The 25,867-nt window shown below is 47.9% G+C and overlaps 1 protein-coding gene across 1 annotated transcript in view; it reads right to left on the reverse strand.

Moving 5' to 3' along the window:
• Positions 1-5,250: 5,250 nt before the first annotated feature.
• Positions 5,251-25,867, reverse strand: part of CASTOR2 (cytosolic arginine sensor for mTORC1 subunit 2) — a 122,868-nt gene continuing 102,251 nt past the window's right edge. Inside the window, exons 3-9 of the mRNA XM_086475288.1 lie at positions 15,453-15,646; positions 14,536-14,668; positions 13,106-13,229; positions 12,399-12,509; positions 10,930-11,012; positions 9,382-9,476; positions 5,251-5,316 (exon numbers count right to left, since the gene is read on the reverse strand). Coding sequence (XP_086331414.1) covers positions 5,251-5,316; positions 9,382-9,476; positions 10,930-11,012; positions 12,399-12,509; positions 13,106-13,229; positions 14,536-14,668; positions 15,453-15,646 — 806 coding nt within the window. The remainder of the gene's footprint in view (positions 5,317-9,381; positions 9,477-10,929; positions 11,013-12,398; positions 12,510-13,105; positions 13,230-14,535; positions 14,669-15,452; positions 15,647-25,867) is intronic.

Genomic DNA, 25,867 nt, shown 5'->3' on the forward strand with positions numbered 1-25,867 from the left:
TCAAGGCCTCCCTACGCAAGAGAGATTAATCCATGCCACTTACAGCCCGGTATTTCAGAAACTCTTATCGACTGCCCAACCAAACTGACTTCCAACAGAGAGCCGCACAAACCTATGCAAGGATGCATTTTTATGGGTGGGCAGAAAATCAGCAACCTGAAACTGCTGGAAGTTCAACTGCAAGGCAGCACCCCCACTGCATTTGGTGAAGCGTAACCGAAATATCAAAACAGGGAATGTTTCGGTTAAAAACCTTCCCCCACCTGGACCCGAACAGCACTCCTGGTCAGCAGGAAACTTGACGATGGGATGCAAAGACCGCACACTTCCAATGATGGGTTCCAACAGCCTCTCCTACTTTGAACAGGAAAAGACCTGCCAACGCTTCCACCTACTCAAAACCAACCCACTGATCTAAGCTCCTCACAGGCCAACAAATGCGAGTTTCCCAATGAATTCCAGAGCTCCGCCTTCTGGCCACCCAGCCGCCAGCAGACACATCTACCAGGACTCCACGTGCCGCAGAAAGCGCCCACAGCCTCGCGTGGAGCTGGTGGGGAAGGCCACCACGAACCGGCTCCGGAGCAAACGCGGCGACAAGCCCGGCCGTCCCGAAGACCCCACGGGCAGGGGGTTCGGGGCTGCTCCCCGCGGCCAGCGCCTTGGCCGGGGGAAGGCGGGCGCCACGGGCACCGGCTTGGTGCTGGCGGGAACTGGAAGCCGCACTGCAGACCCCGCAGCCAGGGTCTGGGCAGGCACTTCGCAAACGAACCACCACCACTTACAGGCTGAAGCAATTCAGGGCCGCAACCCCAATAAAGAAAAAGGAGCAACTTCCCTACAGTCCCTGTGCTTGAGGCGCCCAACTGGAGAGGAGCAGGGTGTTCCCCAGGCAGGCAGGCAAACCCGATGCTGCGAACTGGCGCGGGGTCTCTGCCTGCTCCGCAAGCAGAGGAGCCCCAGCTTTGCTCCAGGTCAGCTTCGCTGCTGCTCTTCGCTAAAAACGTGTCGAGAAATCCCGAGAGCATAACTAAGTATTCATATTGCCTATATACTTGAATTAAAAATATATAGTGAATAAATGTGTGTATACAGCACTTACTACACATATATATACACACAGAGCGTGTGCTGGAGTATACACACAGGTACTCACACTATATATTAAACTATATTGCTCCAAGTATATATGCTATGTACAGTATACAGCCATACGAACAGAAAACACAGGTATTTATATATGTGTACAAGAGAGACATCCTAAGTATTTCTATGTAAACACTCTACAATTATATGAACATACGCACACGCTTGCACAGTAGAAAAGAATTTGCAGCCAAAATCTAATTGGGGCAGGGGAAAAAAGACAAAAACCTACGTAGTAACACACACAACACAAGAAAGGTTGAGATTTCTAAGAAAACAAAGGCCTCAGAGAAACAAGGAGGGGGCGGGAGGGCTATGTTCTCCCTCCCTGCCCACCCCTCCTTGCAGAGCTGGAAATAATTTTTTGCATTTTGCTGTTTGGTGAATTTTTGTGCAACGAGAGGAACCGAGGGGGCACGGGGAGGGTCCCGCAGCATTAAGGTGATCCCTGATTAGCAGCAGCCGCGGCCAGGGACAACTCTCCAGAGAGCCGAGCGGGGGGCCGGGGGCAGCGCGGGTGCCCAACAGGTAACCGGGGCTGTCGGCGATGCGGGCGCCCAGCCGAAGGGCATCCCGCCAAGACACGTTCCTCCTTTTATCCACACAGTGTTAAACAGCACAATGCCAGGGATGCTCAGAGACATTATCATCATAAGGCATTTAAAAAAAAAAAAAAAAGACAAGACCCTTCAATTTTTCCCCACCCTAAAGGCCAGGTGCCGGGAGAGCAGGAGCTGTTGAGCAGCTTCAAGAGCCGCTGCTTTGGGCTCACTGAGCACTGTAGTGTTATATTACTATTATCATTATTATTATTATTACTATTACTTTTTTTTAACAAAGCCCCTCAGACCCCTTCCTGCCTTATCCAGCGAAGGTCTCACAAGCAACACCACTGCACAAGTTTGCACTGACCCTGACGGCAGACTGGACTGCCCTTCCCCACAGCGCTGGTTCAAGGTTCAACCAATTCTAGCTAAATTCGGAGTATCTCAGGGTTCCCCCCCAGCAAAGCGATGTGGGGAACACTAGAGGGAAAGCATCAAACTACCCCAAGTTGTCTGAAACAACCTTCTGGGTTCTTGGTACAAAACAAGAGAGGAAATAAAAAGGTGAAGCTGAGGATGATGGTGGACACAGAGAGTCCCTCAATGGCATTTTACACCTTGTGAATTTTTCAGGCTAACTTCTCATGCTGGGACATCAATCTGCTTTGTGAAGTTTTGAAACGCCTCAAAGACTTCCACAGATTTCACAAATTTAAGGCTGACTCCCTCAGGAAAAAAAAAGTGAAAAGTTTAAATTAAAAAATCAGCCTCTAAAATAGCCTGAGTGCAAAGTTTAAAAAAAAATTAAAAATCAAAAAGTTTTTTTTCACTTTCTCTTAAGGCTCAGTAGAGTTGTTCTTGTTTCAAGTAGTCCCTTGCCGTACGTGTCGCGGTCCCTAGAAAGCAGCACGAGCACACGTGGAGTTCAACACACGTTGCTCTCCGATGCGGGAAGTGGCTAAATGATCCTTTTCCAACGGGTGAGAAAAGCCAGGCGCACAAAGACCCTGTCCCAGTGACGCTGTCCGCACACACAGCGAAAGCTCAGGCTCAACTCGGCCGACCAGAAAGCCTGGCTGGCAGCTCAGCAGCTGTACAGCAACTCACGGGCTGGTGTCCCTCTCCAAAAACACCCTGCACAGCCCTACGAACACCCCTTTCTGCCATCCCAAGGAGAGACCCTCCAACAACTTGAGTGGTGAAAAGCTACTGACCGCCCTGCCGCCTCCCTCAGCTCAGCTCCCCGCTGACGGCGCTGTGCAGATCCACATAAATCATCCCGAGTGCTTTTAACGACGGCACCGCACAGCCTGTGCTCGCATCCTTACGGCACACGGCAGGAGACCAAAGCATCTTTCCAAGCAAACGTCCAGAGACGCACGGTGCCACCCCTGGAATAACCCTTTATTCCCGAAATCTGGAGCGAATATAACGTATCATGGGGCAATTCTGAAAACCCACGTAAAGGAACAGCAACAGAAACAGCAAACTGTTTGGTAAAGTATTAAACGTGTGACCAAGTGTTCTTCAGCAGGGATGCTTTACCTCAGCTAGGGCTTACAAAGGAAAGCGACCCACGCTGCCTCCTGCAGATGCTCCGATTCCCCATCTAGCTGCCACACATCCCACCACCCAAAATCAGAAAGATCTGAAACTCAGTGTCTGGGTCCAGCAGCACCAGCAACCACAAATGTTAAGCTCAGCCCTCCAGCATCGTGAATGGGGAACTAAACAGCGAGCTGTAAGCCAGTCTGTTTGCAGGTCCTATACGCCAGTATAAACCCATTGCATGTCCTACACACCAGTATAAACTATGCCTGTAGCATGATCTCAGGTCCCTGCTTATTGCCTCCAGATTAATGCAAAACCCTGCAGGACACAGCCTCAGGAAAATCATGCTAGAGGCTGCCTCTCAAGCAAAGCTGGAAAGCCCTCATTAAAACTGTAAGACCTGCAATGTCTTCATGTCAAAAATGAAATGGGAAGGAGTCTAGAAATGCACGACGTACTGGGGCTCCCAACCGTAACAGCAGCGTCCTCTGCAGATGGCTTCTCCTCTTCACCACCCCTCACTGCATGGCCACAGCACGGTGCAGACCGCTGGTACCCACGTCTTGGGTGATGTTTGTTCTCCTGGGACCAGTCCCCGCTGTCCTCCACGGTGCTGGCAGAGGCTGTGGATGCGATTCGGAGGTGGGTGCCACCATGGGCCTCAACACCTGGCTCCTGCTGGCCTGCAGCTTTGGTGCAAGCCAGGAGCAAACACACTCCTGCTGCCCCATGGGAAAAGCCCACAACACCTTCCCGTGACAGGACCAGAAGGAAATGCCTTGGGGTTTATGCATTTTCAGCCCTGTTCTGCTTTCAAAGGGCTTCCCACTGAACCCAGTGGAAAAGCCCTGGGAGCCAAGACTGCAACTGGCAGTGACTTCTACCCTGGTGATGAAGGAGCTGATGAAAAGCTGCAGGAGGGTCCCAGCAGGGCTTGGGCACCCTCCTGGCCCTGGTGGGGACAACCTGCAGCAGCTCTTGGCCAAGGTGCTGAGGATGTGCAGGAGCAGCTACCCAGGGATCCTGGGCAATCCTTCCTGTCCCCGTGAAGGTGTACAAAGTGGATGGGAAAAAGCCTGAGGGGACAGGAGAGAAGACGCCTCCCTCCTCTTGCTGGCTCTGGGGGACAAGGGCTTGGGGACGGCTCTGATGTGGGGGCAAGGGGAGAGCAGCTGCTCTGGAGCAGGGGACGTGGCAGGAGGACACTGGGGGCAGTGGGGGGGCGACTGGGGAAAACTGAGCTGAAACAGCCAAGTTTCAAAGCAGACAGAACTCTTGGTGACACCACCTGCCAGGAGGTGGGCCCGAGCAATGCTCCCCCTGCCCAGGTGTTCTCGGAGCAGCCAGGCTTTGACTGCAGGGAGAAAGGGAGAAGGGAAAATTCAAACAATGGATATTCTGCCCTTTTCCAACGCCAAACAGTTGTCAGGGGAAACAGAACCCAAATCCCATCCTAGCTCAGCACGGGCAATGACGGACGGTCCTCAGAAAGTCTGATACGAGGAGACAAGCCAGCACTATGCGACGTCTTTTCTGTTTAATTCCACATTTCATTTTGTTTACGCTTTCAGGGCTCTCTCTGACCAAGCGGCCCGTCCATCCCAGCCGTGCCGCGAAGCTCTCGGCAGAGCGCCCGTGCAAGCGGCCGTCCGCGCCGCCGCGCTCCAGGGAGACACGGGTGTCCCCGGGCAGCTCCTTCCACACCGAGAACGTGGGCAGGTTACGCTTCGCCTTGGAGCTGAACGTCAGGAAACTGTCTGAACACCCTTTCCTCCTGCCCCTCATTCATAAATTTAATAAAATAACAATAATAATAATAATTAAAACAAAGGCTTATTGGAGCTGTTTCTGCTCAACTTTCCACAGTCTCTTTTCATGTCACTCTCTGGAATCAAGATTTTTCAAGAAATACTGTGAGAAAAAAAGAATAATAATAATAATAATAATAATTATAATAATAATAATAATTATAATAATAAAAAGCATCTGGAACCAGCTCAGAAGATTTCTAATGCTTTTCAGCTTGACTGACTTGGAGTGCATTGACCACACCATTTATATTTTCTTCAGGTACCTGCAAGGAAACAAAAAAGAAAGGTCATGCTCTAGCAAAAGCCAGGCAGGGACAACAAGGAAAGAAAAGGCAGGAGACAAAGCCAGACAGTCCCAAGGAGCCAGGCACTTTGCAGCTGGACACCTGATCACCACTGAGAAAGGACTCCAGCCACAAGAGACACCGTCCGCTTCAAAAGCGTTAACTCCTGGCATGGCTAGGAGCAAACACGGGAGGTGGGATCTGGCTGGTTTGGTATAGTGGGTGCTGGGGGGGAGGCAACTGTTTTGGGGTTTTCCTTTCCTTCTCCTCTTCCTCTCCCCTCCTTGCCTCTCTTTTTGTTGGTAAAGCACTTGTACACCAGGAGCTCACTCACGCCAGGTGTCCGTGCTGATGGATTTATGTGGCTGCCTAAAGGCTCCATAAGGCTCTTCAGGGTGTCCTACTACAGGTCTGGGACTTGTAGGTGTGGGTGCGGAGACCATGCTGGGTGACAGGGGAACATGTCCATCAAAAGAAGAAGAGAACTGCCAGTCTGCTTGTGCTGGGGGGTCCCAGATGGTGCAGCATAGCACCTGAGTTTTCTTATCCAGTCTTGTGATGAGACTTAACCACAGAAGTCCATATACAAAATTATTAGTGGGTGTCTTTTCACACTTACTGCAAGAAAAAACTCTTGTAACAGAAGATGCAGAAGATCTCAGAGTGACTGTCATCGTTAGGAAAGAATATCACAAGTCAAGTTACATCAGACAGAAAGGAGGCATCTGACCATTACATAAACTCAAAGACGACACTCAGGGGACAGGCAGCTAACAGCTCTTGGAAAGTAGAAAGGGGACTGAGGGAAAAATAAATTATCTGTGAGACGCTGCAAGAAGCCAAAATATTTCACATTAAGTAAGTTGAAGAAGGGACTGTCTCCTCTGTGAGGTATTTGAGTCCTTGGCCAGGAGTATAATACCTGGATTCACTGGACACCCTCCCGAGCTCAGACAGTGGAAATACAACTGGACTGTGATTTTCTGCAAGGCTTTTAAGAAAACTGAGGAAAAAAACCCATGAGAAATAACAAGAAAAATGTTCGACTTTCCAATGGGAAGATGGAATAGGAGTGGCTAACTCTGATGATGTGTGAATAAAAGTCAGCTGGGAAAGGAAGAAAATAATCTTAAACCAGCAAATTCTTCTGAGTTGGGAAGCAACCTCCAGCAAACCTCCACCGTAGGGAACAGGACTCTGAGACAGGACCCTCCACTGCTTCCCCTCCACCATTTTTCCCAGGACACTGAACACCGCAGTGGAAGAAGCTGTATGACGCTCTGCCTCTCCAGAAGACAATGAGAAAAGACGTAGGAATCAATTTTGCAAAACACATTTTCTTCGCTGGCCCCAGCGGCTGATCAGTGGGTCTGGTCTCTCCCTGTGCTCCTTCAGTGCACTACAGAAGCAGGAGGAAGCAGAACTGGCCAGTTCTGGCCAACTGGCTTTGACCTGCACGGACCCCCCTCCTCACTTAAGCACAACAAGCTGAACCTTCGATCACAGCAAAATGCTTGAGTCTCCTAACGTCAAGGAAATGGTATCAACCATACCGCAAATGTTTGGGCTGGATATTCTCCAGGACAGATGCACAAACTTTTTATTTGTAGGACACATCCTGGTTTGCCACCAGTGGGGAAGTCCTACCCCTCTCTGCCCCTTAGAAAAGATCCCCATCCCAGGGCAGCTGGTGCAAGATGTTCACTCCTACCATGGAGGGGAAAGTAAAGCTCTGACCTACATCCCAGACATAGCTTCAGCCTCATTAGATGCAAAATGCTGGTGAAGAAGAACAAGACACCTCTGAGCATGAGGCAGTGAGAGCAGACCACCTGGAAAAAGGACTCTTCTCACTTGCTCTCTCTAGAGGGAGCTGGAAACCATAGCTCTCTCCAGCCCGACCTTATGTCACCCAGGGGACACACCAGGGACCTGGAGGTTCCCATCTCAGCACTGTCTCCCAAAGGGATTTCTTCTCAAGCACAGATCCTGATTTCCAGGGCAAACTTCTACAGCTACAGCACTGCAGGAAGACTTGAGTATTAACACCCGGGTGAAATAAATTAAGCAACAAAAAAACACCTTAAGATGCACACGAGAAAAAAAAGAGATGTTAAAGGGAACCACAGGCTTTTATAAAGCACTCAAAATTGCTGACAACAAGCACTGAACAATCTTAAACAAAGAAAGGGAGGATGTAGGGAAAGGATTCAAGATGCACTTAGACCTTGAGAAGTGTCACTAGAAGTCAAGGTGTGTCTGGGCAGCGAAGTTAGGGAAACGTAACAAAATCTAGGTCAGGTTCTTGGCCCACAAAACCAACTTAGAGCCAGCAAGCACACAGCCCAGCCACCATGCCTGGAGCAAAGTCAAGCAAAGGAGGGCTTGAAAGGCCCCTTCCACATGGTGGAAGTATTTGACAGCTAGAATAGCACTGTCCAGGTGAAAAGGCTTTTAAAACCGTACAAAAAGAAAACAGAAAGTAACAAGGAAAATGCTAAAATACCGATCTGAGTAAGGAAGATCTGCAGACCTTAGTGCATGGCCCAAATAATACCCTGCCAGCTGCTCGGAGGCAGGGATCTGCTGGGCTCAAATGCAGCAGGATGAGACACTTTTAAAAGGCGGAGCTGCCTGCAGAGTCATCACAATTGTATGGCACAAATTTTAAGTGAAATATCTATTTTAACCGTTAGGGCTTAGCTCTCCAGATATTGCTTGACAACTAGAAGCACTCTGCACCTTGTGCTCCGCACAGAAAGCATGCACCTGGGGCCACAACAACAGGTAGGAATGTGAGGCAAAGCTAACAGTATTGATTTTAAAATGGTGGTTTATTAGCTTATCTTATCAGCGCAGTTAATATTCAAGAAAATAAGACAAACATATATAACACTTTGACCTTTGCTATCTGGAATAATATTTACTTTTACCCTTTACACACATGACCTATAGGCTGCAAATGGTTCACACCAACTGTGAAAAACCGAAGCAATTAGCTGAAAAAGACCCTGCCTTGAAATCACTGGGACTTTTACAGGTCAAAAGTAGGGCCTGAGTAATGAACTTACCAGTGATGAAAGGAGACGTATAATGCAATAAAGGGCATGTTCAAGAAAAAAACCCAAAATGCACAAAGCAGCTGAGTTCTGCTAGCTTTGTTAGCGCATGGGCTACTGACTCCCTCCCTCAGGACTTGGGGAATGGGCTCCATGTCAAATGGCATCTTGTTTGTGGCTACGGGCACAGCAGTTTTCCCTTTTCAGGGGAATTTCTCATTTTTGAGGGTGTCCTATACAGCCAAAGGAAGAGCAGAGGTAGGCCTGGAAGACAAAATATTCACCAGTATAAAAGAGAAGAGAACCCTGCCCGAATGGCAAGACCCTCGTGCTGATGACTGTGCTGCAACTGCTAATGGGCACTCAAGAGAACAAACATGGCAACACCTTCTCTGCTTCAAAATCACCTTCCATTGCTGTGCTGCCAATTATTGCTATTTTATCAAAGGCCTTCACCACGAGGAGGACGATGCAGGGACAGCAGAGCTGATCAGGACACAAAAGGGTCTCAAAAAGCAAAAGTTATGGCCATGCAGGTACCAAGAGATGAAGGCAGGGGTCTGCTATTGGAAGACACTCCAAAAAGTTCCCCACACACCAAGGCACCCTCCTGAGAGTCTGAAGTCTCCAACTACATTTGCAGGAAAATGGAGACGGTCTGTATCTGTTTCTAATAAAAGACAGTGATGCAGTGTAAGAGGTCATGAAGTCTCCATTGCTGCAGGCCTTTAAGGACCCAGACCAGCCTTTTGCAGGAACAACACTGCCTAACACGTCTTTGCCTTGGGGTAGGGCTGGGCTGGGTTCAGGAGCCTCTGATACAGGGCAGTGACAGCCAGGAGGCTGGAGAGTCCAGTATCTGCTGGGCTACATCAGAGCAAAGGCACTCCCACAAGCTCCCCAGATGGGAAATGATGTTCTCACCGTGAGTTTTGTCCCAGGGAAAAGATCTCCCCTATGCCAAAGAAGCTGTCCTGATACTCACCAATGCGTGATCAAACTTAAAAGTACTGATGTAGTAGGCTGGGATGTCGGCTGCAGCCAAAGGCTCAGAAATCTGAGCAACAATTCCACATTCATCTGCGGGGGAGACAAAAAATTGATCATTATCTCCACAGCACCTGTCAGTCTCACAGAACTCCTGGGTCTTGCAAGGTCCACGCCTATACAGGGAGGAGTTTGTCTTCACAAACTGCAATCAGAAGGGATCACTGTAGTAAAATGTCTTCTTTCTCACAGAATCAGGCTCATCGGGCCACCACTATATATTGCACATTTGATTTTATTGCCTTCTTTTTGTTACAGAGAAATGTAAATCCCCAAAGGCACCAAACACTAGAACTGGAATGATTTCCAGAGGTCCAAAGAAAGGCAATTGATGACGTTCAGCAAGGAAGCACCAAACCCAGTCTCATATACACTTGACTTCCATTTTTCTCTTTAGTTGTTGCTTTGTTGTTTGCTGTGCATCTCTGAGAGAGGAGATGTTGACCTGCTGGTTGGCCTGGACACATGGTTCCTAGACCACAGACCACCACAGCCCTGAGAGGATTTCACACCAGTTTAAATGGTTCCTCTGTCCTGTTCATCACACATCAATGGTACATTGTTTCCAGATGAGATCTGAGTTTCACTGACCCAAACTGAACATTTCAAACTGATTGTAAGTTAACATATTGAAACATCACATACTTATGGGACTGGTAGGTCGCCTGATGTCCCATCAACGATATATACCACGCGATTTCTACAGATTTTGCCTCCAAGATGCATAAAGAGAAGGTGCACAAAAACTTCCTTCTTGCTACTTTTGGTTGTCTGGTGTAGAAGTTGCAAACAAATATAAAAAGTAGCCAAATAATTTTCAGAAATATTCTTGAAGCCTGTATTTTGTAACTGTTTCAGAGACCATGGGAAGGAACCCCAGTGTTTTCTGAAGATCAGGCCTTTGTTGCAGTATTCAGATAGGACACCTGAAAATCACAGGTGACATAAAAGTAACAAGAACACTTCTGCAGACATGAAGCATTTGCTATGTGCTACTTAGGTCCAATATTCTTTTGAGCAGAGAAAATGTTGGCAGCACTGGACGTGAAACAGGTCTATGAATAGGACTCCCACTTGGACTGCTATAAATCTACTAAAGCCACACAGTTGCTCAAGGACGGCACTGGAGTACAACAGTGCCTTCTGACCACTGATTTCAGTAACCCACGATGCATTCCCAGGCCATCTTTTTGTCCACTTTTTCTCTTTAAATGGAGACCCAGCTGTAGCTACCTCCAAAGTCCAGCAGATGAATGCAATTTAGACGGAGCTGTCAAGCATGTAGCGCTTTCAAAAGTATATTTAGAAGTCTGACTTATTAGGTAGGAGTTAAGACTCCTCCTGCTTGAAAATCTCAGCTTGCAAAGTCACGTTAAGCTGCTAGCTCTTTAAAAGCCTCAGCCTCAGATGGATTTTTCCATCATCCTTGAAGGCCCTGAGGCGACTGACTACCTGTGCTCCAACTGATCCCCAAATGTTTACCTACCGAAGCCAAGAGGCTGCCCACCAATCCGCACCATCTTCCAGAGTTCGCCAGATGCACTTGTAAACAACAAATTATTAGGAAATCTGTAAAAGACAAAGAACACAAACGTGGCAATTAAAGCACAGCAGTGTGTCAGATTCTGCCTGGGGGCATGCTGCTGCTTCTGCAGCCCTGTGCTGCTTGAAGACAACAATAGTGGCAGCAGCAGATCGTTGAAACGGAGACAACTCGAGGCAAGTACGACAGATACACCTACCTGCCCCTCCAGATGTCCTACAGTAAATCAGCATCTGATGCTGGAAGTGTGCACAGGCACCCAGAGAGGCACGTAGAAAGATTTCTAAGGAACAGGCCATGTCCCAGCTTTACAAACGTTGAGACTGTTCATCTGAGGGCTTGACTGGAGCTGCATTTAGAAATGCCTAGGGACAGAATAGGTTTCCACACCTACTCTCTCGGGAATGTGAACAGTGACCGTGTTTTTGTGTCTAGGCACCATCAGTGCTTTTTTCCATACCATCCCTGGAAGGTCCCTGGGATCCCTGCACAGATCCCCATTTCTTAGCAGGGAAAAGAACACCAGTGGCTAAGAGACTTGCCCAAGGTCAAGCAGGCAGTCTGTGACAGAGAAAGAATTGGTTGCCCAGGCTCCTCAAGCACCAGGCTGCCGCTCCAGCCCTCTAGCCTCTCTTGAAGGCAGACAGAGGTTTGCTCCAATTAAGGTCAAAGGAGCTTTCAAGAGGGCAATTAATAGTTTGCACAACAAGTCCCTAGGGCAGGTAAGAATCAAAACCAAACACTGCACTGTACGTCAAAAGCAAACCTATACATTGCATCTCAGTGCAGCATCCTGTCTAGCCTCCAGACCTCAGAGACTTCTGTGATGTGAAGCTGCAGAAGTACGCACACATAAACAGGCTGATATTTGCTCCCTGGATGACTTTCTCCTTGCCAGACAAACGAGTCATGGGCTCCTGCTGCACAGGGATGACTCAGTACATTATCATCACAACGAGACTCTGCACCAAGCCCAGCCATGTGAAAAAGCAAAGCGGGAGGACACCATCACTGATGTCCCCACCCTACATTTGGCCTTTAGCAGTAAAACTTCAACAACGTACACCGTATTTTTTTGGGTTTTGCTCTTAAAAGCGCAACTGATGAACAACGGAATAAAAATGTCAAAATCTCTTTGTGCCAGTGTTCCTCTTTCAAAATAATTCAAGATAACCCTACATTACATTGGCTTGTGATTTCACTGGTGGCTTGGACAGACAAGCCCAAAATTCAGGAGCTGGAACTAACATGCCAGACTTCACTCAGAAAAGAGACAGGGTGTACAGACACACGACACCTACGCAATGAGACGCCCAAGAATTAACATGGAGGAACTTAAGCAGCTTCCTGCTCCTTTGAGAACATCTCAGGTGCTTTTTTGGGGTCCAGGATACCCTAAGACCAAAGCTCACCTCTGCTGTGTCTGGACATCCATGACCAAGGAGATGTAACCCTCAATGAGAGAAAAGGAGAAAAAGCGAATATGTCCCGAGTCTTCGTTGCCCACCACCGAGTCTTTTACTCTGATGAAACAGAAGAGAACAGCATTCATTAACTGTGGCTAGAAGGGCAAAGGAAGGCTTTTAAAGCAGATATAGCCAGTGAAACCAGAAACGTCCGTACACTGACTTAAGGAAGTGACACTGAGCCCTGTCACATCATATGGCTTTTCATTTTTTTGATTTCGCAGGGGGAAAAAATGCCAGTCTGCACAACTGACAACACTCTCCCATCCCTGCCCCAAGGCCCTCTTGCAGGAAGCTGTGGGCCAGGAGCCACAGGCGCCAATGGGCAGCAGCACAGCCAGCCGTACATCCTCTGGTCACGTATGGATATGCAGCACATTGATCATATTGCTACGCTTAGCTTAAATCTGAAAAGGCTCAGCTTTCCAAAGCCAGCAGATATCTTTGGGCTCCCTCAACCTCCTAGTTGGCTTCCACCTGTCAGGACAACCCTCTTGAGCCTGTGAAACCTCCTTCCCTAAGTGCAGAGCACTGCAGCAGCGCAAGGCCACAGCAGATCCCTGGGCATCCTGGAGAAGCAATGTGAAGGCTTCTGAAGCCTCCACATGCCAGCCACACCTCCTCCGGGACCCTGTCTCCCTGCCAGGACCTACCCATTGGAGTAAAACATGACATCCATTAGGAGTGTAGCAACAGTGGGAAGGGTATCTGGATCCAGGCTGGTGACGCAGAACATATTACTCGGACTGGAAAGGGGATGAATGACAGGCCTCTGAACTGAAAGAGAGACACACAGACACACACAACTATGAAGCCATGTCTGCAGCAGGTTCATGTCCCACCAGACGTGTTATTCGTGCACTGGCAGCGGCCACAGAGAAAACTGACAGGGTTTGTAAGGAAGTTCCTCATTGCTGAAGCCCTGCTGGCTCTTGGACAGGCACCGAGGAGCCTGGGGACAACCAGCTCTTGCGGTGTTCTCCCCAGGGTACAGGGTGAGACCATCCCGAGCACCCTGCCTTGTACGAGGCATGGGTCAGCTCTCGGCTCGTAGGGGCTTTCAGGCCATCAGGTGCATCCACAAGAGATAGGGGGCAAGCTAAAGGAGGTGCCAACACAAACTGAAAAGCAGAAATAAATTCAGGCTTCCACCATTTAAAAGACAGGGCTATAGAAGGCATTTCTCTGGCTGTGCTTGCTGGCAGTACATCCTCTTTCCCCTGCTTTCTGCGGGCCTATTTTGCCATAACAGCTACAAAAAAAACCAAACTAGCTGCCACGCAGCAGCTTGGCAAACACATTGCAGCCAGTGGTTGAGACGCAGCCGGTATTTAGGCATGCAACTATTAAACAGAGCAACACAGCAAACAGGATACCTGAGCATAATCAGCGTGTGTTTAAGGCTCATTTTCTTAAACAAGATTATCTATAGCTATCAAGTGACAAGGCTGAGTGGCACTTCATAGTAACCGACCCCTGCTTTGTTTGGTTATGGGCACAAAATTACACAGAGGTGTGTAATGCAAACATAGGTGTTTAAGTAGTTCCTTTTCCTGATTATGCCCTCTGATTGATGCTTGTTCCTCTAGACTGGAAACATCCTAGGGTTCCATACAGCCCTGGGCTCATTGTGGCCTTGATCCTGACTGGTACTGGAAGTGTGCAAGTTGAACAACAGCATTCTCTGTGCAGCAGCCACTGCAACACTTAAACAAGCTTTTATATAAGCCACTTTCCTTTGAAATGCCGAAACATGGAAATATGGGCTAGAGACAATGTTATTTTTGCAACTGAAACGAATTGTACCTTCTGTCCTACAAAAGGCGTGTCTCCTCTAGAGGTGTGAAACTAGCATTAAAAGGCTCAAATTCGGCAAAGCTCATCAGCACTGCTTAGAAAGTTAAGCACCTACTCAAATCCCTGGTCGAACTAAGATAGACTCAGGCACGTGCTAAGACAGTTTATCATCTTACAACAGGATAAACATTCACCAAAATGTTGAATAAAGGTAGGAGGCAGACTTTCACCCCCATGTGTCACGGAGATCAACTCCCTGGCAAGCTGAGCCCATGCTGGTCCTTACCTAGTTTTGGTTTGACAAATCCATTCGTTATCCCAAGGTCATCGGCAGCCACTGTCTCCCCATTCACTACTCTGAGGATGGTGAACTCAGCAGCCAGCGTGTGCATCACGAAGGGCAGGTCTCGCTCACGTACCTGAAGTTGACAACAGGATCAGCTCGTGATGGTAGGCACCAGAAGTGAGAATACCTTGCAGTAGCGGTTACATACTCTCAGGGCACAGAAAAGTGGACACATCACTCCTGCTTGAGCCAGCAGGTGCGTAAGGACAATTACCATCTGGATGTGTGTCTAGAGAAGCACATTGGGTGGTATCACTGCAAATATCAATAGGATTAAGTATCACAGTGCTTTTAAGACTGTAGAAAGAGTGTGGAGACTTCTAAGAGGGAGATGTTTCACCTCTTTTCCAGCATCCCTTCAAGAACTCAGCACTACCTGTTCTTCAGCCTGGCTTCCTAAGGAAATAAAGCTTATGTGGTCGTGCCCTCTATGTGTGCAGACACATGCACATGAGATAAAAAGACAGTCTGTCTGTCTATCCCCAAAACAACTTTGAAGCCTCTTGGCCATCATCAGCCAACCTAACAGCAGATACTATGTTCCTCTAACACTCAGAAAACCAATGTCTGAGTGATGGTGGAAAGAGCTGCCAGTGCCTCCATTAAGGGAGAGACTGCAGCGTGGGCTCAGCACTCTCATTAGACACCAGATAAACCATAACAACAAATGCCTCATCCCATGGGAAAAGCTCCTGAGATGTCAGAGAGCCTAACTACAAGGCACAGAGCTCCGGGGAAAGCAGACTTTGGTACTTCTGCTGCTCCTCGAACAACTTGTTCCCAGAAATGTCATTAAAACTGCCCAACTGAACTTTCATCTGGTGGCAGGTAACTCTGGTCCTCTCATGGCCTCTTACCAGGATGAAGTCCGTCTGATAGGTGGAGAGCATGAACACTGAGATGTTTTGGTCAGCTAGCGGTGCTATTACTGACTTGGCAATTTTGGTCACTCCGATGGGCTGGGAGCCGGAGAAGCCACCTCCACCAGACACCACATTGAGGGCAAGCCATGTCGCATCAGCCACGCTCAAGTGTTCCGAGGAAGGGAGCTCTGCAAAGAGACAGAGGGGGAGGACAGAGGTTTATTTCAGAGGCAGAGAGAGTCAGTTCCACCATCTGGTCCGTATGTGGTTAGCACAGACCTCAGTGCAAGGAATAAGATGAGCCCACTTATCCAGCTCCCCATGCTGCTCCGCAGGCTGGCACCATGCCACTTTTTACATATACCAGTTGCATCAATTTCCACTGCAGGATTCATACAGATTTTCAAGGACAACACAGGGAACTCCATGAGCCTCAGTGATTCGCTTGGATGCCAGCGACCAGCACTGCTTACTTCCCCACGTGGAAACAGCCTGAGGTCTTTGACTTAATTCGAATCTCTTCTATCACACGATTTCTCCAAATACTTTACTTGAGGTTTTCTGGTCTCTTTTGTTTCCTTTTTCCTGCTCTAAACCCAAATTTTCTTCTTCTGGACTTGAGATGGAGACTGACAGAGCAGCCTGGGCACTAGCCCAAGACTTTGGAGATGCAGAGCAGGTACCCTACACATCTGCAAGCTGCTGCCTCCATTGCTAAAGCAGAAGACGAGAGCTGCACCGCTCTGTAAGAGATGGGTGGTGTAACATATACACTAGAGACTACAAGGTGATCACATACTAATACAACGGAAATCTTTTTAAGAATAACCCCAGTTCCATTCCATTGCCTTCTAGTCTATTGTCATTAAGTAGTTAAAAATCTGCAGCTAAATCACTGTAAATGATACAAATTATTAACTATTTTAAAGAAACATTGATGTATTAACAGCCCGTAAAACCAAACACGGACTCTGGAACGAAGGCATAAATTTCTCTAAGATTCTCCGGACTTTGGATTTTGGTTGGCAAACTATACGGCAAACAGTTCCGATCCGGACTTAGAAATGCATAATCCCAGTTAAATCTACTTGGCACAAGGAACCTGACCTCAGATACAGATCCAGCCATCAAAGACATAGCAGAGGTCCCAGCGGAAACCTACACACTTTGCTTAGATACAGCAGTCCAAAAGCATAAATCCCAGTATTGCTGCTCTCGCAGTCAGCCCTGGCACTGTAGACAAGCCACTTCATGTCTCCACACCCATGTTTCCTACTCTGTCCACCCACTCCTGGCTCCTCCATACGGTATCCTTCCCTTCTCCTTCAGCGAGACCTTTGGGAGCTTTCTGTACAGCTCCAGACACCATGTAATAAATTCATAACCCCACACCCCCTGAATCCCCAGGCACCACTGCTGTGAGACAACGACAGCGCTGAAAACCCAAAATGAACTGAATAACAAATACTGTTCGTTTTGCTCTCCTCAATAACCTCAATTGTGTGTGGTATAAAAATAACCCTGAGCAAACACACTGCAAACAGTGGGGACACTGAGGGTTCTGCTTCTGCACTTTGATGTTTAGCTTCACAGGCCAATGTTTCTTTTTTACTGAATAATCAGAGCTTACATGGAATGAAAACTAGACACCAGGGAGAGTGAGTAAGTTTGTGCATTAATCAACAGCATGTTACCTCAGAGAGACCAGTGCAAGTTGCTTGCAGAAAATTATTGCAGCAAAACACCATTTTCTGATCAGACACCCCTCTGCATCAGAAAAGCACCTCCAAAACAAAGCTTACTACACCAATTGGCATAGAGAAGCTAGGGCTCAAAACAACTGCTGCTGATCTAATAAGCAGCTGACGTCTTTTTTTCCTTCATTCCCACCTCTGCTCCTTGCCTGTGAAATAAATAAGAAGAAGGAAAAAAAAAAAACCAAGATGTGTTCCTTCTTTGGACATGTATTTGCTCCCTGGCAGCGCGGAGCAGGCAGGCGCAGGCGAGGCCACCTGCACGTCCTCGGTATTTACACTTCCCTTTCCTGCAGCCCGAAGCCATGAAAGCAGCCGGGCAACTACATCACAGAAAGGTCAAGTGACACCTTTCCTCTCTGCAAACTCATCCCCAAAAGCCTCCGGCAGCGCGGCTGCCCAGCAACTCCGGCAGCTGTGCAGGATGCGTAGGGAGCTCCACGCGCTCGGGGTCCTGTGCTCACCGACCTGTCCCAGCCACGGTGGGCACGTCCCAGATGTGCCCAAGTCCCCTAATGACTCGTTACCAGGAGCGAGATCACGAGTCTTCCTCTCTATAAACAGAGTACACGATATTCCTGCTTCGTACGGGTGACGCGGGCCTGGCTACAGTTCATTAAATACCAGTTTAAATACTATTTCGGGTCAGGGATGTGATGGAAGACGCAATACTTCACAGAGGTATTATCACATTTCGCTCTGGCTCAGTGGTGCTGGAGGAGCTGCCCCAAGAAGACCTCACCAACCTCTTCCTCAGGGGGCAGGAAGGCTGATCGTTGCATCTGTAATTACTGGAAAGTGTTGATCATGTTTGGCTTTATGTGTTCAACAGGCCCTACGAAGTGTGACAGAGACCACTGCATTTGCTTCAGTAACCTGTTTCTCATAATTCAATTAACTTTGCAAAAAATATACAGAAACTGACTGAAATACCAATTTTGGACACAGTTTCTACTAGGCAGCCAGATGGAAAAGTACAGCCCAAATTTTAATGAAACAAACCCAGGCTAGAGGCTCAACAAATTCATCTAAATAGCATCAAATAGGCCACGTGGGAAGGCGCTTTGCCCGGGAAGCTGTTAAATGCAGCAAACCCAAGGAGAGCTGAAAACATCGGACGCAACATTAACGCAGACTCAGTGAGGCAGAATAAGGTAATAAATAAAGAGCAAAATAAGGAATTGTCCATGTTTCAGCACCAACCCCCCAAACCCACCACCTCCACCATGTCCCCCAAAGGAGGGCAGAGCTCCTAACACCACAGCTTCAGCGTCACAGCGTGTCCTGTCCTCACTGCGAGATCAGCACAGAAATCTCTCTGTTGGGCTCTCAAGATCCTCTTGCAACTGATTTATCAGAGTGCAGGTCACTCGCGCTTCTGATCACAGGGGACTTCTCACCTTTGGCTGAGAAGGACCTCTAAGAGGTCAAAGACTTGGGCTTTGTTTGTTATAATCAGGGTCCTTTGAATTTACATTGAGGCCAAGCCTTTACGTTTTTGTGGTTTTGCTGTGTAACACTTCGCAGACCTGGTCCATACCCATCGTTTGCTGCCCATCATCACAACCATCACTGGCAAGCAGAGGAGGCTCACAGACTCCAGCTGGCATTTCACGGTGACTGGCATGGAACCCCACCAACCTATGCAAGATGCGATCACCCTGACAGCCCAAGCACAGCACTCGTCTCACGTATGACTCTGCATGGCAGTGCAGCGCTAGGTACCAATTGCTGGGGGGCTCCAATAGCCCATGGCACCGCCCTCCATTGGCACAGTAGCTTTCTGTCATCCAAAATTCTCCCCACTGCATGGCATCTGCAGTGCCACCAGGCAGACTGACAGATGCCGTGTGGGACACAGCAACACCCAAGGGTTGTTGCTGTGTCACAACAAATGCCAACGCTGCTCAAACCAAACCCAACAAACGTGTCAAGAAAGGTTTAGGGTGAGAGTTTAACTGCTTATTCACACCATGGGTGATTTAAAAGGTCAGAGGTTTGTCCAGAGCCTCACTGGCCCATTTGGCAGGTACAGTTGAGGTAAAGCAGCCTCCATGGCACACGTCATCCTGGGATGCGAGGTGGTGAGTACCGTACTGGCCGTAAGTGGCTCCTGAGCTCAAATAATCAATACCATTTCCAGTGAGGACAACAAACGTTGGCTGAAACCCAAATAAGGATTGAATTGCTGCTGCTGGAACGCTACAAAGTGTTGTAAGCACTACGAGCTGGTGCTCCACATGCTGCTCTTAAAATACCTTTGGGAGGATGCTGGCCAGATGATGAGCTTCCAGCTCATGGGTCTTTGCAAGCAGCCAAGGTGGTCACAGAAAGCAGGGAGGAAAAATCTGGTTTATAGCCCTGACCGAAGGAGTCAGCTCGACGGTGTGAGTCTGCACAACGGTGGGAAAACAGCAACAATTTTCTGACTTGGTTTTCCACCCTGGGGACCCCCCAGTCTCACGGATCCTGTACAGCAGGAGGCAAAGCATGGGGAGAGAGTCCTCCCGCTCCAGAAGAGCACTGGAAAATGTGCAAAATGCTCTGAGAAAGTGCAACACCAACAGAACTTTTTTTCCCCTTTCTGTATGTAATTTAAATGGGTTCAAATTTCTCATAAAAGGGTTACAGTTAAGGGGGGGATAACCAGGAAATGCACCATTCCATAGCAGAAATGCATCTTGCCTACTCACACTGACATCTCGATCGGTGCTGTGCAAAGCACTGCCAACCAGGGACTTATTCCCTTCCTCCAAAAGGATACCCCGTGAGCTGTGTTCTGTGGACCTCGTTCCAACTTAGCGGCCATCAGACACCCACTTGAGGACACCTACTAGCTTTCAGGTGAAACTGTAGATACATGATGGATTTATTGTAGTGCTTGGAGAGAAATGAAGGCACTCAGCTGGTTTGTTTCTTTGGTGTCATGTGTTGGACCATCTCCTAAGCGCTTATTTTCACTCAGTACACAATTTTTTGCATTATAGCAGAGTACTCTGCGTGATGTCCTGGTACCCTGAATGAACCAATTGCTCATTCAGTTCATCATGATATGACTTAATGTTTGCAGCCACCGCTAACTCCAAATGTTAAAAAATAAAGAAATTAATAAACACTGTGGATTTTTTGACCAGTCTTCTGGCCTTAGATCCCTTACACTGTGCTTATTTCACCTTTTACAGCCTCCCTCTGCAAAAATGGCAGCTACATTCTTGCTTGTATTAAAAAGATAGAGAAAAAGGCTCCTGCAATAGCAGGACTCCAATGGCAAGGCATTAAAAATAAAAGCGCTGCCAACTGCAAAATTCATGATAAATTGGGAGAGCTGTCACCAAAGCCTCTATGTGGCAGCACAGTTTATGTACATATATTTTTAATAGGATTTTTATGTTTATTCGCACTGCCCAGTGGATGTTTTTCATTGCACTGCAGTTTTAAAATCCCATCTTATAATGAAGTGAGGGATTATTTCAGGTTGTAAAGCCTGATCCAAAGCCTGGGCATCTTTCTGACTTCTCTGTCAGCTTTATCAGGCAGTCACTGAGGAGGGGCTGGAGAGGACACTGGGTGCTGCCCAAAAGAGCATGTGATGGCCCAAGCCTCAACGGGCCCACAGGGAGCTGGGATGCTTAAAGCAGTTTTCCAGCACCTACTGGCATGGTTTTCCTGACATCTAATAAGGTGCTTGTGTTTGAACTGGATGTCTCTGCTCGTAAAACATCTTAGGAACTTTTCGTCCTTGAGGGCACTGTGGATACTGGTCCCGTGAGCTCAACATCTTGAGGGGAGAGTGGGAGGAAGATAACCACCTGATCCACATTTCTTTTGAGAAATTAGGCTAAGTAAACATTCCTTTAATGTTAGGAAATGGAGTACCCTGTTTCTCTTGCTTCCAAAAAGCCACGTGAAAGGGGCTAAAGCAGGGTAAAATGTCATTTATCAGTTTCTATAGTGTGTTAAAACCCAGAAAGAGCTCTGAAGATGGTCCAACGCCCTGCTTTGTGTGTCCCAGTCCCAACTAACCTGGAAGCATGAGGGTTATTCCTGCAAGATACCCCGTTTCTTGCTTTGCTCTGCTGCAAGGACAAGCCAAAGTGATCCAGTGCTGTGCTTCCCCAACGGGGACCCCACCAGGGCAGCAAAAATGTCTTGGGGATGTTACAATGCAAATCATAACCTTTCAGAGGATGCAAATATCCTTTCTTTTCGCCTCAAAACACACATGCTGCCAGCTTCACACTTAATAACTGGGAGCAAAGACTTTTGCTGCCGCACAAATTCCAAACAAGCTGCACAGGCAGTTTGCAGCACCGTGTGAGATGGCTGCCAGGCAGAAAGTCCTCGGTGTCCGTTTGATTTGAGTGCCACAAAGCACTCCCACATCAAGGGACTTATCTAAGCACAATAGCCAGGCAAGATGAAAGCACACCGCTTGGCTTTGTGTTGGGAAACATGATGATTAGGTCCAAAAACTTAATGCTTTTGTGCAAGAGAAGGAAGAAAATCCCACAGCTCTGATTCAGCTGAAATCATCTCACAGGCCAACGAGCGCGAGCTTGTCCTGGGAAGAGGTCGGCGTGCTCGCAACCAAGCAGCTTTTGCAATTTTTTCCATTTATGCTAACGGTTTGGTCAGCTGCCACCCCCTTCAGAGGGCAGTACCAGAGGTGATCACAGAATCATAGAACAGTTTGGGTTGGACGGGAGCTTTAATGGTCACCCAGTCCAACCCCACTGCAGCGAGCAGGGACATTTTTAATTAGATCAGGTTGCTCAGAGCCCTCTCCAGGCTGACCTCAAGTGTTTCCAGAGATGAGGCTTCTACCACCTCTCTGGGCAGCCTGGGCCAGCGATGGGTGCCAGAGCCAGGCACAGAAGACAGCCTTGCAAGCACGAGTTGTGACACGAGGAGCACAATGCCTCCAGCATAGTATCTCTGCCCCGCAGCACGCGCTCTGGCTCAGTCTCAGAGGCACGAGCCAGCGAGACATCTCACCCAGCAGCACATCAGGATTTTTTAAAGTGCTGGTAGCTCCAAATGTTCATTAGATACCAAGCGCTACCAGCAAGCAGGACGGCAGGCTCCTCCAGGATCACAGTGGATCACCAAACTTCAATTTTTGTCTCCTTTATTGGTCTTCTTTGTGCGTCCCACATCTGCTCCTCAGGGGATGCCTGCACACCTCTGCAGGGCTGGATCCACGGCCGGGGAACCTCACCAGCTCTAACTGCATGCTTCTGTGTTTTTGACATTTTCTCCTAACAGCAGATGCAAAACGGATTTTTTTTTTTTTTTTTTAAAATTCCGAACTCCCTCAACAGGGAAACTGTGAAACCTGTTATCTCATTTTCCTATTTAGGTATTATCCCACTCACAAAACTGTCAAAAGAACACTGTTAGGTTCATAAACTCAAAGGCTCTGCAGTGAGGAAATGACAGCTTGACATTTTATATATTTAACCTCAAATGTTCCTGTGCCTCAGTTTCCTATCTATAAAGTGGGTACAAAACCCCATTATTTCTTCTAAATCTTGCCCTCAAGAAACAGCTGACCTGTTTCGCTGAAGTTTATATACATCTCACAATTGAACCATTTCACAATTAATGCAAAAATCAGCACTAGGCAGACAAATAGCATGGAAAAGTTCTGCCCCAAGAGGGAGTGCGGCAAAGATTTAAGTGTCCGAAAACAGGGTGGGAATCAAAGGAACTGGGAAGTTTTGCTCTGGCCTCTTTGAGCATCTTTCCTTCAGCATTGAGGAAGGAAGCTGTTGGTGCTAGTGCTGTTCTATGGATATTAAGGTGGGTTTGAGAGGCAAAGGTCTCTCACTTTCCACTATCAAGACCGTAAAAAGACCAACATGTAAGACAAAAAGAAAGAGAGAAAACAAGAAGGAAGCAAACAAGAAAGCACTCTAGGGAAAAACAAGCACCCAGAGCCTGTCAAAGTCTCAACCCCTGAGCTCTGAGCAGCTGGTGCTCGTACATCACCCAGTACAGACCAGCTCTCCCCAAATCCACACCTCCTAGGAGTGCTCCCAAAGTAACATCGAGCAATGCAGCCATCTTTCCTCCTCTCTCACACAAAATTTGTCTTATGCTGATCCTTGTCTGCTGTTAAGATTTCTTTCAATTATGGATTAACTAAATCTAAAAGCTATTTATGGGTTTACGTTAGAATGGGAGAACATATCCAGCGCCATTTTCTCGTGTTTTCCTGACAATTCAATTCAAATCCTATCCAGCACGATAACCAGTTCGAATTTCAAACTATTCATGTGAATAGGACAAATTATAAGCATAGGGAATTACACATGGTGACCCCAGATCTCATGTCCATCTGACGGAAACTACTGTTACTACTCACAAGCAATGAAGATCTCCAAGCCCTTTGCTGAAGGGAAATTATAAACACATTCATCCCACCTTTATTTTATAAATATTGGGAGACTGAAAAAGCTGCTTCCAAGAGCACTGAGGTCACCTGGGGCATTTCTTCAAGCCCCATTCTCGAAGAGAAATAGCTCCTATCTAGAGACACCAAGTGATTTATTACTGAGTACTTCCAGCCACCTCGGGAGCTACTGGAGGGACTGTGTCAGCTCAGCCATCTCCACCGAAGCTTCATCGGCCCCATAAACAATTTAAGGAGCATGTAGTATTTTGAATTTTCAAAACAGCTGGGAACTTCTTATGTAAAGCACCTACTTTTTCTAACCAGCCCCATCCACCATCCCATACAACACAACCACTTCTGCAGGCACTACAATCAAGCCGCTCTCTGGCAAGGCCTTTATAAGGGGCCTTTTGTAGGGAAGGGAGGGTACACTGCTGTGCAGCTTCTCCACTGCTACATGTCTGCCCACGTATCTGCACGAAGTAGGAGTCTTTCTGACAGTGCTGGAGATGTCACACTCAAAGATGAAGTCAGTGTATTTTCTGCCATTTACAGTAGTTACAGGAAGACATCCCAGGCACACTGTCCGTGCCCCAGGATGATGGAAGAGGGCAGTTTGTTGCTGCTTCTCTGCCTATCCGGGAACATGTGCATCCCTTTCTCAGCAGATGCCAAAGGGATCCCCACCTCTGCTGACATGGACACAGCCTACGTGGATTTTGTGGCACGAGATGAGGTAGATGCTGAGGGGTGGCACCGTCCTGGAAAGTTTATTAGCGAGTTGAAATCAGCAGAAGTGGCAATGTATTTACACTAGTTCCAGAGCTTGGGAAGCAGTATGTGCTAATTAAGATTATTCTTTCTGCTCAGCACGTCTTCAACTGCGTTTGTACAGAGCAGAGATGACGCCATGTGGCTGACTGATCTATTTACACCTCTGGAGTCCCCTGCTCATCCCCATCCCTGTTTCCCAATTAAGGGTGCAGATAGAAATTTGGGCTAGTTCCAGCAATCAAATATGCCTGGCACACCACTGGGACCGAAGAGACAAACCAGTGACTTTTACCCAACATAAGCTGTTCAGGATCTCTCTGGTGCCTGAAAACAGGCAAGCAGAGGAACTTGAAAAGCCCATTCCCGTGGAAGAGCTAAAATAAAACGAATACTGTTGCTGGAGCCTGTTGTGAATGCAAAAAGCCAGGTTAAAACTGTCTGCTGCTTTTTCTGACTTTAAGAAGCAGAGGCAAGAAGCGTGCTGTGTTTGGAAATGCCTCTGTCCCTGTGCAGCCTCTGGGTCTCTGGCCCAGGCATGCTACATGTTGCTGGAAGCAATAGGGCGGACAGCCCGCGGTCTACATGCACCCGAGCACGCATCAGGTCCAACCCAGCACTGCTGCTTAGTTGAGGCTTGGCCAGAACTGGAGTGCTCCAAAGCCCAGCAATGCTCACGGTCTCCGCACGGCCCCGGCCAGCTGCGAGCCCAAGTCCCCCCACCATAAGGTAGGTACCATTTTATTTGCAAAGACGTCTCCTGTACCTGTTAAAAGAGAAGGCGTAGCTGAGAGCTCGTGATTGATCTGATTCAAAGATAATCATGGCACTGCAGGTAGGGAAAGGAAAGCGTCTAGAAGACGTGTCTTTGCTATCAGCACCTCAGGGCTTTTGCTAGCTCTCCAGTTGGTCCTGGTCACTGAAACACCAGTGGCTGCAAGAATGATTTTAACACTTTGCTCTTTTCTTGCAGGGATGGGGCTGTGTCTCTACACCCCAGGCCACTGTTGGCATGAGCTACATCTCTGGCACGTACTCAGCATACAGATCTAGAAAGCAGACTCAGAATTAAAGAGCAGCTGACCTCTGAGGTTGTGAAGCAGCAGCACAAGGAATGAAGCTCTCCCACCGCACTCTGCCTTGCTGGTTTTGGCCTTAAAGTATCTAGATGTTGACAGACACCCTTCCAAGTTGGATATGCGGGTCCCTTCCTTCCTCCAGTGCTCCAAGGCCTGTGGACGAGGTGTTTGCACTCGGTTATAGTTGGAGCTGCCTACAGCAGGGATCCCTCCAGCAGAACACAGCTCACTTGTACAACTGTGCTCCTGGATTTGGTGACTATCCAAATTGCCACTGAATAGCAAGCAAATATTTGCACAAGTTCATGGAAGCTTTTTATGGAAGCAAGGAGCAATGATATTTAAAAGATGGATACAGCATGCTGCAGGTAGGAAGATTTTTGTAATTGAATGTGCTGAGGAGCCCAT

Source organism: Leptosomus discolor, chromosome 18 (assembly GCF_034619465.1).
Source record: "Leptosomus discolor isolate bLepDis1 chromosome 18, bLepDis1.hap2, whole genome shotgun sequence".
NCBI classification, from domain to species: Eukaryota; Metazoa; Chordata; class Aves; order Leptosomiformes; family Leptosomidae; genus Leptosomus; species Leptosomus discolor.